Source organism: Argentina silus (assembly GCF_951799395.1).
Source record: "Argentina silus genome assembly, chromosome: 2".
Classification (NCBI taxonomy): domain Eukaryota; kingdom Metazoa; phylum Chordata; class Actinopteri; order Argentiniformes; family Argentinidae; genus Argentina; species Argentina silus.
The window spans coordinates 27361254-27378437 of NC_139656.1; the positions used below are offsets into that span (position 1 = coordinate 27361254).

At 44.0% G+C, this 17184-nt stretch overlaps 1 protein-coding gene across 1 annotated transcript in view; it reads left to right on the top strand.

The window, feature by feature from the left end:
- The window catches only part of kirrel3a (kirre like nephrin family adhesion molecule 3a), a gene marked incomplete at both ends in the record, with an annotated part of 55397 nt that overhangs the window by 29304 nt on the left and 8909 nt on the right, over positions 1-17184 (top strand). The window contains 5 exons of the mRNA XM_083665286.1: positions 1121-1271; positions 8704-8809; positions 15067-15215; positions 15507-15634; positions 16676-16802. Coding sequence (XP_083521412.1) covers positions 1121-1271; positions 8704-8809; positions 15067-15215; positions 15507-15634; positions 16676-16802 — 661 coding nt within the window. The remainder of the gene's footprint in view (positions 1-1120; positions 1272-8703; positions 8810-15066; positions 15216-15506; positions 15635-16675; positions 16803-17184) is intronic.

A 17184-nucleotide genomic window follows, 5' to 3' on the forward strand; every position in this document is an offset into this window, starting at 1 on the left:
CCCGTTTTAATATTCCATCTGCCACTGTGAATGACAGCATGTACGTGTGACATTTTGTACATGGATTTGTAGGGACAGTTTTACTACTGTGTAAGTAAGTACAGCTACATTTATTTAGCATTTTCTCACTATGACAGCTTGTCAGGGTGAATCTGTTATAATACAGTATTACATCTTAGGTTTGTGTCAGTTTACATTTTAGAAAGCTTTATCAAAGGCTATTTCAGGCATATTTATTCCACAATCTGCAGGTATATTCTATAATTCTAGGTTTTAAGAGAGGGTTAATAATTCATACATCTCATGACCCGTCACTCTGCAAAGCAGCAGTAGTTGCATGTGACATTTTGTTAATGTATTTCTTAAGACAGTATAACTAGTCAGCACTTAGCACAAACATATGTTTGACATGTTCATTTGTCAATAATTTATTACACATCATGCAGCTTTGGATGTAATAGTACCCTTTTTAGTTTGTTCTTATCATTCAGTCAAACTGAAAGGGGCATTCAGTCAAACTGAGAGGGGCATTCAGTCAAACTGAGAGGGTATTGCCCCCTCAAGCCCCCTCGTGGCGCTGGGCCTGCCCATGGACGCAAGATGAATGCAAGATGTACGCGAATGTCTTTGAGTTATGCCCCCGGATCTCAAGCGAGGATTCCACCCTCTGTTTACGTAATTGCAATCACATGAACTCTTTGGGGTGAAATTATTTCTCATTCTCAATGATCTGAAGCTGGATGATGGAAATGTACACGTACTTTGTAGAGTCCATTTGACATGCTTTCTGACTGAGGAGGCAAATGAAGGGAGAGGTCAAGATGGCCCCATCTACAGTGCCCTGCATGATGAGAAAAATGTAAAAAGAAAAGGATGTTTCTGATATCTGTTCAAGTCAAGAGTTCATGGGACCTTTGTGACCTTTGCAGAGTTAGTTTGTTCAAACACCAGCCTGGTAGACGAGCGTGATGGACTTTCAGTGTTTACAAATTGTTGAGATGATGATTATATTGCATGATGTAATGTGCAGTACAAGGTTTTTGGTTCCCACTCAAGCAATAAAACATCTTCTAATTATAATAGTGAGTAATAACCAAAAGCTGGTTTGTTGATTCCCCAGACATTGCTGCGTGACGGGCGTAGGGAGAGCACAGTGAGCACCCTCTACCTCTCTCCATCCAACATCGAGACTGGCCAACAGATCACTTGCCGGGCCTCCAACAAGGCCTCGCCCAATGGGAAAGACGCTACCGTCACCATCGATATCCAACGTGAGTACTCCACAGTTCACACCCTGCACAGTTCACACCCTGCACAGTTCACACCCTGCACAGTTCACACCCTGCACAGTTCACACCCTGCACAGTTCACACCCGAGTTGCAATTTGGATTCATTGAGAGAAGAGAGTCTCTCTTTCCACACTCACTAATTGATAGGCTGTACCTGATCCAGTATTATGCAATAAGATTATATTTACCATATTGTGCAGCCGCCGACAAACATGTTACTGTAGCGTTTCAGCAGCATTTCCCGTTCGGAAATTCACATTGTGTTTCGGAATAGGCTGGCTTTTATGTTACAGCAAATTCCACAGAAGCTTGGTTTTTGTAAATATTACAATTCTATGAAATGTTGTGCTCCCCCATTCAAAGGAAAACGCACAGTATTTGTGTGATTGATGTAAATCAAGAGCACAACAACAAATATAGTGTGTTTGGTGAAGATTAGGGATGTCATGGTCTCAGCCAATGAAAATCAATGGCAGTATTTTCTATTTCATTCTTCCTGTGTGTGCATTGTGTGTTCCTCTCGTTATTTTGCTCGCCCTGCCACTAATCATTTATACCCAAATACAATCAGAAGAGATTCCCTCCGAATGCTGAAAATGGGACCGTTCTGTAAGAAATTCAATTGTCAGATGATATTATTTGATCACAAAAACCATTTGCCGTAAGTTATGGATTTGGAACAAAGGGCTTTTGCATCCCTCACAGCTCCTTCAAAGCTATTAAGTATGACTAATAAAGCAGAAAATGCCATTCAGCGATGTATTACTCTTGACAGCTCCATTCTTCCTCATGCATTCTCTCTTTCTCTCTTTTTTGTCTCTTTCTCTCTCTTTCTCTCTTTTTCATCCAAAAGGAAGAGCCTCCGTAAAGCGAGGCTTGGAGAGACAGAAGCGAAGGCACAAAACTGATTAGGGGTTGTTGTGTGTGCTGTCAGTGAGGGCCCTAATCGTTTTGTCATGCAAAACAATGGTTGTTTTTTCCTTGTGTGGAAAGTCAACTGCAGTATAAAAACAAATGTTTGATCTGCCCCATCTACTCCTTTATTTGGGTAACCTTGAATTTGCCTCAGAGAAAATATAGTGGTAGGCTACCTGGGCGAGTGCAGTTTGTCCTCGAATCAATTTGGGTAATAAGGTGAATCTGACAACAATGGTAACTGGAGTATTTGATGTGAGTGAACTGCAGCACCCTCACCAGTGGAGAACAGGACTCTTCTCTACGCTAACAGTATTTCAAGAGCAAAACACCCCGAGAGTACACACTCTCTATTGGCACGCCAAAGCTGTTGGAATGAATTTACCTCAGGATGCAAATGGACGACCCGATCCCCCGTAACAGTGAGTGAGGGGAGGTTTGAGCGATGGCTCTGCCATTAGCGCTTAGCGTTAGCAGAATGATTTCCAATGGGGTGTCTGCGCAGGCGCCTCAATGCGACCCGCTCACCGGTTCCACTTTGCATGCACATACAGTAGCGGGAAGGGGGAAAATAAAACACAAGGAAGCAATTAAGCAAAGTGGAAAGGCAGCCATGAGCCACAGGCTTCTCTGTTTTAGAGGGGGGAAAACAGGTGTTGGATGAATAAGTGATGACGCGTGGTAAGGTGGAGAGGCCACAGGGCTCCTGGGGGTCCTCGGGGGGGCCACTGACAGCCACAAGGGGCGCCCTCCTGTCACAGCACCCTGTTAATATTGATGAGAGGCAGCTGTCGTTTTGGGTGGTGTCGGGGCAGCTCCCCCCACACCAGCTCGCCCCATGCCCCCGCCCCCCCGCCCCCACCCCCCACCCCCCGACTAGTGTGCCAGTCAGAGGGCAGACAAACACATAGAGGGTTAGCGTGGGACGCGGCCCCTAACTCCCAGCACGTCAGATGCTCTCGCTGCTTGCTGGGAGTGAATCAACATATTCTTTCGAGATTTCTGCCTACCTAAATGAGTTTCCGGACTGAGCGTCTGTACCGCTCCTCGATCCTCCAAAATTGTTAGCATCAAGGTCTATCTGGGTTATTTATAGGGAGGGAGATTCTGATTAAAAAAGATTCCCCAATTCTACCTGAAAGTGGAGGCCAAATCATGTTGTCAAGCAGAACCTCTCATCGGTGATTTCTAGTCTCTAGTCTCTGTAGAGACAAACAAATGACTTAATTGCATCATATCATGTCATTGCCTTGCAAATTGCATCTCACATTTCCCTGAGCTTTTATCCTTTCAATGACATTGTTTTCTTTGACTCTCACCCAATTGAAATAATGAAAGGAAAATATTGCTTGTAACCTTCAACTACCAGAGGGCTGCTTACAGTCAGATTGCAGTAGGACGACATGATTGACATTACCATGTTGAATCACCGTCTTGCCACAGTAAAGCCACAGTGCTCTTCCTCCACGCAAGATGACACCGTAAACTAGAGAAACTACTGTATACATGCACATCTCATACATATGTATGAGAGTTGTTCATGCAAATTCCCTGTTTCCACGGTATACTTAAAACATTAAAAAAAAAAAAAAAAAGGATACAGGTCTCTTCGTTAAAAAAGCTTGTTATTTTTTGAGAGGCTCTTTAATTTTCCCTGGCTCCTCTTCCTCCTCTGTGGCATCCCATCGAGCTGTAAGGATCAATGCACAAGGGGGCCACGGGGCCGAGGGCCTCCCAGAGTAATTGCATAGTGAATAAGAGCAGGATGAGAATAATGCTGTTTTTGGGTGGAATAATTAATGACCAAATGTAGATGTGTGATGTCCACAGGGTCACACACACACACACACACACACACACACACACACACACACACACACACACACACACACACACACACACACACACACACACATACTATGTCTCCACGGAGAACAGACTCCAAGACACACTCTCCCTGCCAAGCTAAAAGTAAGATGAAGAGTGCTTTATAAAGCTTTAGGAAGCTGTGTCTCCCCAGAGTCTATTCTCTCTGAAAGAGCCCCACATAATATTTGCATTCACAAGAGGTACAGTATCTCTCTTAGCCTGTCCCCATTAACAACTTCACAGGTTGTTTGATGGAAAGGAGTGTCACAGGTGAGTGTCATGGGGCATGTGACTGTGCCTGTGTGCCTATTTTAAGTCATTATATTTCACGACCCATTTGCATAGCTTTCATGTAAAACAGTAATCAATGTCATCTGAAATCACTTGATGATGATACATTGCTTAAGGTTATACTTGAATACTTAAGTACTTCCTCTTCAGCGCCTCTCAATAATTATTATATAAGTATTACTAAATACTTGTGCACCACCCAATACCCCCCCCCCCCCCCCTCCCCCAGCCAGTGTACATAACCACACGTACTCTAAATGTATACATGTACATTTCTACTTTCGGTACTTCCTGGGAGCCGTTGTAGTCGTGTGAAATTACGTTTATGTGTTTTGTCATTGAAGCCCAACATTCTTTGTTGTCTGTCTAATTTGCAAACCCTGCAGGTGTGTTTTAAAAAGATGAATCCCACAACATAAGGCGTTATGAATAGAACATCTGTCCAACGCGCAAATGTGTTTCCTGATCGAAAGGCATTGCCTGTTAATGAGAAATATGGCCCATAGGTATCTGCTGTTTTCAATGTGCACCTATATTCCAGCCAGTGGAACAGACAGAGAGGGCTCTGTTAGGAAAGCCGGATTGACTTTCATAATCATAAAATCAACAAATCCAAAGACGTTACCAGAGAATCAAACGACAAGCAAGTTTGACTCGATGGCTTATAAATGCTTTTTCTGCTTTTAGCTATTTATGTTGAGCATAATTATGTTTGTTGAGTGTTATCGTTCTAATTGTTGTTGATGTTTGTTTTGCTGCTACTGTTGTTGTCAAAGCTTTTGTTCCCAAAACTTCCATCAAAGAGTCAAACTTTTACTTTAGAAAAATTGCCTTTCACCATTGTGAGTGTGGTGTCCATTATGGTTGAGGTACATATAATTGGAAAGCAGTGAGGAAAAAACAGCGATGCCTAGGTAGCAACAATGGGGTACGTCTGCTCCTCACAGTTATTAAATTCCTACACAGCATTTTTCTCTCTTTTATATATAACAAAAGAAACCCTCTACTTTCAATAAAGTTGCCTCTACCAATGAAATGAAAATAAGCAATGGCGGTGGTCAAAACGTCCTTGTTTAACTTTACAGTTAAACAATACATCTATAGCCAACAACAAGGGGAGGAAGGGCATTCAAGAACGCAAGTGAGACATGTTCCAACCATTAAAGCATACTGTAGGTCTCATGACTTATCAGCCTGTTCCTTCGCCCAACTTCTCTCGGCTAATGAGTCAATGTTGTGACTACAACTCCCACCCATCTGTAAATACAGTATGAGTGTTTCTTACGGCTCAGGCAGGGAAGAAGTCGACACAGTAGAGCTGGAGAGGGGTGTGTGTGATAGTAGTGTGTGTTGGCTATCTTACAGAAACATTGCAGTGTTGCCCTACGGGAATTGTTCCTCGGAAGAATGTGGTACAGTTAAAATAATCATCACACTTTGTGCAATATTAAATAGTAAATTGAGTTTTCGTGTTCCAATCCTCTCAAATTACATTCTTTGTCAACATTTATCTCCACAAACTGTTTTAACGATGCTACTCGGCAACATGGAAATGCAACAGGGAACGATCCACATTTTGATGCTGAAATGCTGCATGTGGATGGATGTGCTACAGGAGCATACAGCTCATGTAAGAGTTCAGTGGGGGTCAGCAGAGGCATATGACTGGAGTTTGCTGCAGCTGGACTCTCTCGTGTAGCAGACAGTGAACTATGCAGCCCAGCTGAGACCCCGAGGGAACACCCAGGGCCCCCCTTCTGTTGCCCCCACCCCCTCCAGTGGTGGTGGTATTCTGGGAACAGCCCAGCTGAGTACCCCTTAGGGACACTCGCCTAGACCACTCCTCAAAGAGGAGAAATGTAATCAATGTATCTGAGCTTAGAGTGGAATATACAGTACAGGATATATAGTGGGATGGACGGTATATGGTTAAACAAGGAAACTTTGTTTAACCATCAGAAGATCAGACTCATCGCAGTACTTCGTAACCTTGTGGTGAGGTGAATCATCTCTTGATTTATTATCTTAAGAATTTTTCTTCAACATTTGGGTTAAAAGTTTACGTGAAGATGTTTTATTTTTAGTGTTTGCTTTGTCTTTGAAATGTTATTATGACTATTCATTTCCCCTGAGCTTGACCAGGGAGATTAGTGCAAATCTTAACACAAGGCCTTCCAGGGAGCAGTGAATAGTTCTCTAATCCATCACTCTTAGAAATGAAAGTTTCTTAAAGTTATTATCAATAATACATCGCAAAGATTCGCAGGATGAAAAATACACTAAGCTACACAAATTGATTTTCATAATCTTCCCAGCCAAGGGTCAGGAGGTAATTTTTCTTTCACTCAAAGATATATTTTAATAAACCTCTCCTGATAAGCCACAGACAATAAAGGCAACAAGCAAAGTGGAGGGGAGTTCTATTAACTGTATCAGAGATCGTATTGCTTTTAAAGAAAACCACAGATAGAGTTTTGGAAGTGGCATAGAAGGGGCCATAGCTGCACCAATCTAAACCGCTTTGAGAGTTCCAGAGCAAAAGCGTTTGATAATGCCTGGCGTCCTCCATCCATCTCTCTGGTGCTGCAGGGCTGCCCTGGCAGAGCCAGGGGGTAATTGGGATATAGCCTTTTGTATTTAAGCAGTGTCCCACTGTTTATTATTGGAACAGTATTAAGTGTGATTTGTTTAAAAAAAAAAAAAAAAAGCCCCAACAAAAGACCTTGCTTTAAACATCTCTGCAACTGAAGAAGCATTTGTTCAAACACTGTTTATTTCATTGTCTTAATCTATGTTTGTTACTTTCAACCAGCGCTCCCCTTAATCACTGTGAATTTAAAAAAAGTTCTTTGGATTCTAATGTTGCAATTAGCAAGCAAACGGCAGCTCCGATTAATCTTAATGAAAATATCAGTCATTACAGAGGGAGTAATTAGCCCTTTTCGCTAAGTTTGTTCTTTGCTTTGTTTTGTTGTTTTATCTCAATGAAAATTTGACTGAGTTTAATTAACAGGTTTAAACACCACAGTGCGAAAATGCAGGATGACAGTCACACTTATATAGCCATCTTTTCTCTCCATCATTAAGACACATCTTATTCTGAACATTACAAGTATCTACTGACTGTAGAGCCTGTACCTTTGAGCGGAGACTAGCTCACAGTCTACTATTTTGATATTTTGCCCAGCAAGGAAAAAAAAATTTCAGTACACTCTGGAAATACTGCACTGTGCTGTGGGTTTAATCAAATAGAGCTTAGAGCACACTGTTGCATCCTGTATTGGCTGACACTTCTCTTGAAGGCACACAGTTGTTTTATGTAGAGCCCAACAGGTACAGTGTGTCGGAGCACCAATATAATTGGCCGATATTGGCCTTTTACAGAAATATTTGTACCGGCACATATTCCTCCGATAATGCACGTACACCCCCCCAAAGATACAGATGCGCCAGCCGCACAATCAGAAATCATATAAAATCGGTGTAATTGGGTTTTTCCACAACAAAATATGTACATATTGGATGTTTGGATATTTTTTAATAATGAATAAATCTTGTTTATTGGTGTTTGCTGTTACTGCCTGCTGAAGTGGCTGTGGCAAAGTAACGGTTGGACTGCAGTCAATTAGCACCGTTGCTAACTAAAAGCATGTTGACTGAACAAGAGAGTTATTCGGTATAAGGACTCACAGTCATTATTACCAATTATTTATTTATTTCACCAGTAAACATGGCTATCTTGTACCCATGAATTTCAGAGTTAGATGTTCAACATTGTTTTAACAAGCAGCTTTGGTGCGTATTCCAATTAACTGTATCAGCATGAGCTGCACCAGATTAGTTTACTCTGGTGAAGAGAGTGGAACTTACCACTTTGAAAAGGTTTGTTTTGGGGAGGGGGAGGGCGGAAATAAACCATTATTGGAAAGGTTGGCCCCCCAAAAGTGCAAGGGTGCAACAGTATGTTTTAAGAATGCTTTTCACAGTGCATTTGTGTATGTTTTTGTAAATGAAATCTTACTGAGTATAATTATATGTTAAATAATTCAGTGGATGATCAAACTGTCACAACAAGTTAGATTGAACAGCAAAACACTGATAACAATATGCGGTGCCCTGAACATTTTGGATAGTACAAATAATTGCACATAAAATAAATAAATGTTGCTCTTTTTATTAATGATGAGATCATTTCTGGTCATTACTGAGATATGGATTTTTGCCTAATCAGCATTAGGAGCGTCTTTTTAGTTTTGTTATGAAAACAGTGCTGAAAAATAATTCTGTAATTCTGTTTTAAATGATGTACCCATAGACATTGTCTTTGTTCCCATGTAGACCTGCCCCTGGTGAACCTCTCAGTGGAGCCACAGCCCATACTGGAGGGAAACCTGGTGAAATTTCACTGTTCCGCCAAGGCCAACCCACCCGTTATCCACTTCAGGTGAGATAAACACACACACACACACGCACACACACGCACACACGCACACACACACACACACAGAGAGAGAGAAAGAGAGAGAGAAAGAGACACACACACACACACACACAGAGAGAGAGAGAGAGAGAGAGAGAGAGAGAGAGAGAGAGAGAGAAAGAGAGAGAGAAAGACACACACACACACACACACACACATACACACACACACACACACACACTTTTCCCTGGCTCCTCTTCCTCCTCTGTGGCATCCCAACGAGCTGGAGGATCAATGCACAAGGGGGCCAGGAGACCGAGGGCCTCCCAGAGTAATTGCATAGTGAATAAGAGCAGGATGAGAATAATGCTGTTTTTGGGTGGAATAATTAATGGCCAAATGTAGATGTGTGATGTCCACAGGGTCACACACACATACACACACACACACACACACACACACACACACACACACACACACACACACGCACACACGCACACACACACACACACACACACACACACACACACACACACACAAACATGCAAACACACACATGCACACACGCACACACGCACACACACGTGTTCCATTATCCACAGGTGTTCCATTGTCTCCCTGTCCCAGTCTATCTGCTCTGCAGTGTTAGACAGGAAACATATGTTTCTCTTTGTCGTAGGCTGGTGCAGGTGTCTAGGCTGTTGTAGGGTGGGGCAGGCGGTTAGGCTGTCGTAGGCTGGTGCAGGTGGTTAGGCTGTCGTAGGGTGGGGCAGGTGGGTAGGCTGTCGTAGGCTGGTGCAGGTGGTTAGGCTGTTGTAGGGTGGGGCAGGTGGGTAGGCTGTCGTAGGGTGGGGCAGGTGGGTAGGCTGTCGTAGGGTGGGGCAGGTGGGTAGGCTGTCGTAGGCTGGGGCAGGTGGGTAGGCTGTCGTAGGGTGGGGCAGGTGGGTAGGCTGTCGTAGGGTGGGGCAGGTGGGTAGGCTGTCGTAGGGTGGGGCAGGTGGGTAGGCTGTCGTAGGCTGGGGCAGGTGGGTAGGCTGTTGTAGGGTGGGGCAGGTGGGTAGGCTGTCGTAGGCTGGTGCAGGTGGGTAGGCTGTCATAGGCTGGGGCAGGTGGTTAGGCTGTCGTAGGCTGGGGCAGGTGGTTAGGCTGTCGTAGGGTGGGGCAGGTGGGTAGGCTGTCGTAGGGTGGGGCAGGTGGTTAGGCTGTCGTAGGCTGGTGCAGGTGGGTAGGCTGTCGTAGGGTGGGGCAGGTGGGTAGGCTGTCGTAGGGTGGGGCAGGTGGGTAGGCTGTCGTAGGGTGGAGCAGGTGGGTAGGCTGTCGTAGGGTGGTGCAGGTGGGTAGGCTGTCGTAGGGTGGGGCAGGTGGGTAGGCTGTCTTGGGTGGGGCAGGTGGGTAGGCTGTCGTAGGGTGGGGCAGGTGGGTAGGCTGTCGTAGGGTGGGGCAGGTGGTTAGACTGTGTAAAAAGTATGTCAAACGTACCCGACGCTCACCTTAGCCGGTGACTCCCTGCCAGCAGCTGGCATCTCATCGATTATAGATGGGCATGAGTCCCTGAGACTGTGGAGACACATCTCTGCCATCTGCCGGTGCCAAGGCAGGGGCGGGCACCGCTTCCTGAGTGCATTAGCGTTGCAGAGAGGGCACACGCAGAGTGTGCCACAACACATACGGTCCCTGTGGTTCGTACACACTCTCCAGTCAGTGGGTCAGGAGGACCGGGAGCACATGGAGGTTCAGGGCGGACTTGAGAGCTCGGTGCCAGAACAGACGTGTAGTGCAGAGAGAGGGATCACCACGGTGACCGGTCTCTCTGAGGGAGGCTGGAGCCTCGGTCTAGAAACGGCAGGATGTGCAGCAACCAAGCTTGCCGTGTTCTGCTCCCCAGAATGTTGCTGCTAGGTTATACACTACTGTATGTTGTTACGCTCAACATTCATAAGGTTTTCTAAGTGTTTTTATAAGGCATTTTCACTGCACTTGGAAGGTTTTTTTTTTGTTTTTTTTTGCATTTTTAGCTGGCAGGAACCACAAGGAGTGTGCTGTTATGGCAACTGTGATGCAGCAGCTGCCACCGACCTCACCAAACTACTTTGGCCTGGTTTGCGAGAAGATCTGCCACATAATTGAGAGTAATGGCAATATAGCATGTTTATTATTCTGTTTGGTGCCCCTCCTGTGAATGTCACCCTGGTGTTTACATGTGATTAGACAGGCTTCCTTTCTCTTTGTGTGTGAAAAACAAGAGGAGGGGGGTACGTGCCTGTGGTAATATCAAAGGCGTACACATGCTTTTTGCATTAGCAACGTTTGGACATTCAATGAAACAAAAGTGTTTATACGAAACAAAACCGGCGCATCCCCTTTGATGGAGGGAAATTGGCCCGGCTGGACAGATTTGCTGCCTAAACAACAATGCTTTCCTGGTAATAATAGACTTTGACATGAAAGCTTTGCCTCATTAGTCATGATTGTGAATAGCTGTGTGTCTGTCTGTGTGTGTGTGTGTGTGTGTGTGTGTGTGTGTGTGTGTGTGTGTGTGTGTGTGTGTGTGTGTGTGTGTGTGTGTGTGTTTTTGTTGCTGTTCAGTTTAATATCGCTATCCAGGAACATCAGTGATAATGTTTCACATTCTCATTGCCATGCTTGTGACACAGTGTATCATATGGAACAATCTAAGCCAATAGATTATTCCATGAATTCCACGATGTGATTCCTCAAGTCCTTGGGGGAAGGTCATGCATACAGTACAGGTAAATAATTTAAATCACGCTGCTGTGTGCTGATGGAATCTCTAGTGAGTGAAAGGTCTTGCTTGGGTGATTCTGAAACATCTTTGAAGTCATCCAAGTGTATCATCCAAACCTCATGCCGCTGAGTATACCTTTAAAGCGGTCAATATTTGAGAGAATCTTAGTCAACATCCATGTGTAAACAAGCACTTCATGGTAAGTCCCCAGGTGACCACTGAGCTGTGTGTGGATCGGCATCTTCATCATCCAGAGGAATTATGGGTAAAATGGGCAGGGAGCGTGGGATTGGCCACAGAGGCATAAGCAGCCCACTGACCTGGAGAGGACGGAGGGGGATCGGAAATAAAAAATAAAAAAAAAACATGGGCTCACCACTCGATTTCAAACCTCACCTCTCTCCCTCCTTCACTCCTCCCTTTAAAGCTGCATATGGACAGGCTCCTTACTCACTGCCTTTTTAATGCCCTGTCAGCCAATGCACGCTATTGATCGCCTGAGAGCTGCCCTTTCCCGTCCTGAAATGAGGACGGTTCCTCAGCGGCTTGAGTGCAGGATGCCGTCAGTGTGAGAGCCTGTGTGCTCTGGATGCTGTAGGTATGGGCTACCTCTTATCACATAGGCTCCAGACCTCCTCTCCTCTCCTCTCCTCTCCTCTCCTCCCTCAGACCAGAAATGCACTCTCTGGAGACACCGGACCAAATGATTGGAGATTGATATCTAATCTTCCGGCTATTTCACAGAGGTCTTTCATTCCAACTCAATTGGAAGGGAAGTCCAATGGGTAACAGATTGAGATGCACTCCTTTCATGTCAAAGACACCATGAGCGGAGAGAGGCTCCTCTGTGTTGTGGAGAGATACAGACCATGTTGTGTGCGGTAGTGGTGAGGACTGTAGGGCTAGAGTCTGCTAGCAGTCAGATGGGGACAGGTGGCTGCCATGCAACAATTCATTTAAACGGCCCTGTGACTTCTACCTCTGGCAGGCTGGCAGGCTGGCAGGCTGAGGGGGGAGAGAATAGGGTCTGGCAGCTAACTCCATTAGCAACTGTTTGTTTCTCAGAAAGCTGAGAGGGAGAGGGGGAGAGGAGGGATAGAGGCAGAGAGAGAGAGAGAGAAGGAGAGAGGCATAGATAGGGAGAGAGAGAGAGAGAGAGAGAGAGAGAGAGAGAGAAAAGTGGGGCAGGGAGAGGGAGAGAGGCGTGTGATTTGGTTTAGCTCAGAAATAAAGTACGCTTCTTATCCCCACAGGGGGCTCTGGTGTTGGCGGTCTCTGTCGTTGTTGTTGGGGCTTTTTGTTTTGAAGCAAATTTGTCATCTCCGGTTTCCTCATTTGTCACTTCTGAGGTGTCTGATGAGAAGGACTCTTGTTGCGCGGGTTTAGCTTGGCTTGTCAGCCATTTGATGTGAACATGCAGGCACAAACCATTGTGTCTGTACATGTGTGTGTACAGACATGAACTCATTTGATTGTTTGTTTTGAGCTACAGGGTTCCTTGGGAGGTGTTTGTGTGTGTGTGTGTGTGTGTGTGTGTGTGTGTGTGTGTGTGTGTGTGTGTGTGATAGCGGGCGTGCATATGTATCTGTCTGTCTGTGTGTGTCAGTGCCATCCAGCATTTAAATTTGACAGCATAAGATCACAGACAACATGAAAAGTGCCAACATTTTAAATGGATTCCTTTGTGCCTGCTGTTATTTAGGGGTTACATGTTCAAAAGCAATGCTCATACAGTATATATACACCATTGATTGCTTTTGAATAATTCAGAAGTGACTCAAAAAGGATAGGCTTCAGATATGTTGCACTCTGCTATTTTGGTATTCAGAGGCTTGAGAGAGCAGACAAAGTCTCATTTGAATTAAGGAAGGCGACACTGACAGCATCATTCCTTTTGCATTCGTCCTTGCCTCTATGGAGCCCTGTGTTTTCGAGTGCCATTGTAAGACTGTGAAATAGTTTGGGATTCATATGAGATTTCATTTACTTGATCCCACCTCAGTGCTGTCAGCTTTCAGTGTGTCTGTGAGATGAAATATCTGGCGAAATGGGACATTGTCGGGGGGCATCTGAGGTCTGTCTTGTGTGGTCTCTGTTCTGCATACAGCAATCAATCTTTGTTTTGTGGAAAAAACATTCCGCAATTGAAAGATGGTTGTAAAGGGAATGTTTACTTAGATGTTGTTGGTATTGACATATTCAATCACGGTAAAGGGATCAAGGGATATGCAAGTTATTTAAAGGTCCATTTTTATGTTTTTTTGCTGATACTGTACAATGTCCTGGTGCTGCACAAGATTATTGCACAATGATTCAAGTCTGAAAATTGCCATTTAGGTCAAAGTATGTGTAATTTGGGCGATACATTCTATTTTCTTAGCTCCTACTCAAAAGATTTCCCACTTGCTGTGACGTACTGTATGACATTTCATACAGCTACAGAGCTCCGAAGTGTGATGTGGTTAGCTTGTTTGTGTGTGTGTGTGTGTGTGTGTGTGTGTGTGTGTGTGTGTGTGTGTGTGTGTGTGTGTGTGTGTGTGACGTGGCTAGCTTGTTTGTTCAGTTAGTGCCCAGAATCAAATATAACCCTCCGAACCCCTCTTCACCGGCGGTTTTGCGATTGATTCAAGCAAACTTTCGACACATTTCATTGAAAATTGCTCATACTGCTATAGCTGGTGTTATTATCCCAAAAAGCTCAGTGAATGACTAACTAATGTCATCGATTCAAATTGAGTATTTTATTCAAGAAAAGCAAAACTGGCTGACATGAGCCTTTAAACAATAAATCATGGAAAGAATGGTACTATACTTCAGTATCTCGCCTTTCTCTCCTTTCATTCTCTCAATGTGGATATTCATGGCAGCAATTCTACCCTTGAGAGCAATTACACAAAATAAAGAGCAGATTGTTCAACACCTCATTTGATAATCAAACATGTTTGTCCTCCTAAATGCTAAATAATCTATTGTTTTCTTCTTTTTTTTTTTTTTTTATCATACCCTACTATAGTTGTGTGTATGCTTTGCTCTGATAAATAGCCTAGACATCATTTATCAGATTTATTCAAGCCTGGGCCTGTATATTTTCCTTTATCCACCCCCACCAACTCTCACCGCTCTCTCAATACAAACAATAGCTTGTTTGTTTGGTACTTGATCTACCTTTTACAGCCACTGCAGTGAGATATGCTTGTACCAGGAAAAGTCCTTGGCTCAGGCAATTTATTTATGCATCAGTGCCATGACTTCTGCATCAAAGCAGGCGAATGACAAAGGGAGACACAACAAGAGCACCTACCATTGAGGCTTTTTTTTCCACCACCCTACTTGAGTAGACTCCATTTGCTGATGGCAGAACACAAATATGTGTAAGTGAAGAAAAAACAATAAAAAAATACACTAAACACAGAGTAAATTGCTCTTGAATGAAACACCTTTTCAGTGGCTTTCAATGTACGTGTCTCACGGGTAGTTGGTAGAAGGGATTCTGGAACTCATATTATGTTCTTTCTGTGATGTGACCAATATTCAGGTGGGCCAAAGGGGGCAATGTCATCAGGGAGGTGTCAGGTGACACCTATGAGGTCATCGTGGACCACTCGTTCTTCACCGAGCCAGTTTCCTGTGAGGTCACCAACACCCTGGGCAGCACCAACATCAGCAGGAATGTGGACGTCTACTGTGAGTTTTCCCATGGAGACATGTAGCTACACTATACAGATATAAGATAATCGCACCTAGGAAAGTGTAAATCGCCTCCATATTGTCAATGGCAAAAGAATCAATACATTACTGGTGTCTGCTTCCATGAAAGTGATACAGTATCATTCGGCGTTGACCTTAAGGATTTTTTGGGGAAAAGAACCCCTCTCTGTGCAGTGCACAATGAAAATAAACAGCTGACAATGACCTTGTAAAGAACACCATTTGAAAAAAACAGTGAGTGACTTTTACTGCTCCATTTTGTTCCAGTTGGACCCAGAATGGCGGCAGAGCCCCAGTCCCTGCAGGTGGACCAGGGCTCAGATGCGGTCTTCAACTGCGCCTGGACTGGAAACCCCTCCCTCACCATCGTGTGGATGAAACGTGGCTCTGGAGTGGTATGAAACAGATATTATTAGCATCATATCTCACCTATTGCTTAGCAGAGAGAGAAGCACACTAGTTCTCTAAGCAGTTATGAGCCATATAAATCTATTTATAGCACCGTGTAGAGCTTTATGAAATGATTCCTCTATGTACAGGAAATAAGAAGCAAGTGGACCCTTAACTTTAATGTACTCAGAATAAATATATATGTATAGTCACTCTTGTGGCTAATTCCTGTATTATAACGTTTCATAAAACATGTGACTGCATCTACAGTTGTAGGCTCTGTGAATGTGTATTAGGCTATATTAGATTATCTATCACCTCTTAAGATAGTAAAACTGTAATACTACACCCACACAGCAGGAAGGATGTTCAAGGTAGTTTCACAGGTGAGCAACGTGTTAGCAACAGGCATATGATAGGCAAGTGTTTGATTGCTAATAGAGTTGGGTTTATACCGTCGTGAGACAGGTTAATTTTACCCTACTGATGATGTGTTGTTGCAATAGTAATCCTGCGAGAGGAACCGCAGGTTCAGATATTTGGTGTATGTGCTTGGCTGCGGAGCCAATGGTGCGAAGCTACCATCTGTGGGATTATGACTGAACACCACCTGGTGTACCATAACCTCGCTATAAATAAAGTATTGTCATCAGAACATACATCTCACTGTGAAGAAAAGACTTTCAGCACATTCAGTAGAGTATAATACACTTCCAATAAAGGTACCTTTATTGACCTATCTTCGGCCATAGATTTTTTTACAGGGTTTCTCTGCTTTCAGTCTGCTGTGTGGAATTTGTTTTCAAAGGTTCTCATCTGTTTCATAATGTGCTATATACAGAAATAATAATAATAATAATAATATACAGAAGTGTGGCAGTGTATCAAGGGCTTGGGTAGAGTACAAGTAGTTAAGAGGTGCCACAGTTATTTTATTGCTGAAACAAGATTTTAGACAGAGGAACCATGGCTACAATCTTGAGGTCAGAAGCTGTGTTTATCGGCCCCGACCCCGTTTGACCTTTGCCCCCTTCCCCTCTCCACAGGTGCTTAGCAACGAGAACATCCTGACGCTGAGGGCGGTGAGGCAGGAGGATGCTGGGAAGTACGTGTGTCGGGCTGTAGTCCCTCGAGTTGGAGCCGGAGAGAAGGAAGTAACGCTCACGGTGAATGGTAAACATCCTTAACCTCTACTGAATATCAATGACTGTAGTGGCTGTTTCCACGCTGGAATAGGGGACAGAAAGTCAAGCAAAGAAGAGAGACTCTGGTTCTAGAATCAGTCATCCTGTTTAGAAGAGAACATTTATGAATTTCATTACACACAAGACAAACTTGTGGCGAACCGTTTTTTATTGTGCCGATAGTATTTCCATGGTCATGATTTGATATCGTCAGTCGATGCCACGTTAGGGGAACGGGGTCATGTTTGTTTGAATTTATTCTGCTTTCAGAATTTGTGATCTCATCTTCAGGGTTCAACATATTTTCTAAACACGAGATATTTGAAATACTCTCTAAGAACAAAATTCAGTCATTTGTTTTTAGTTTTCAC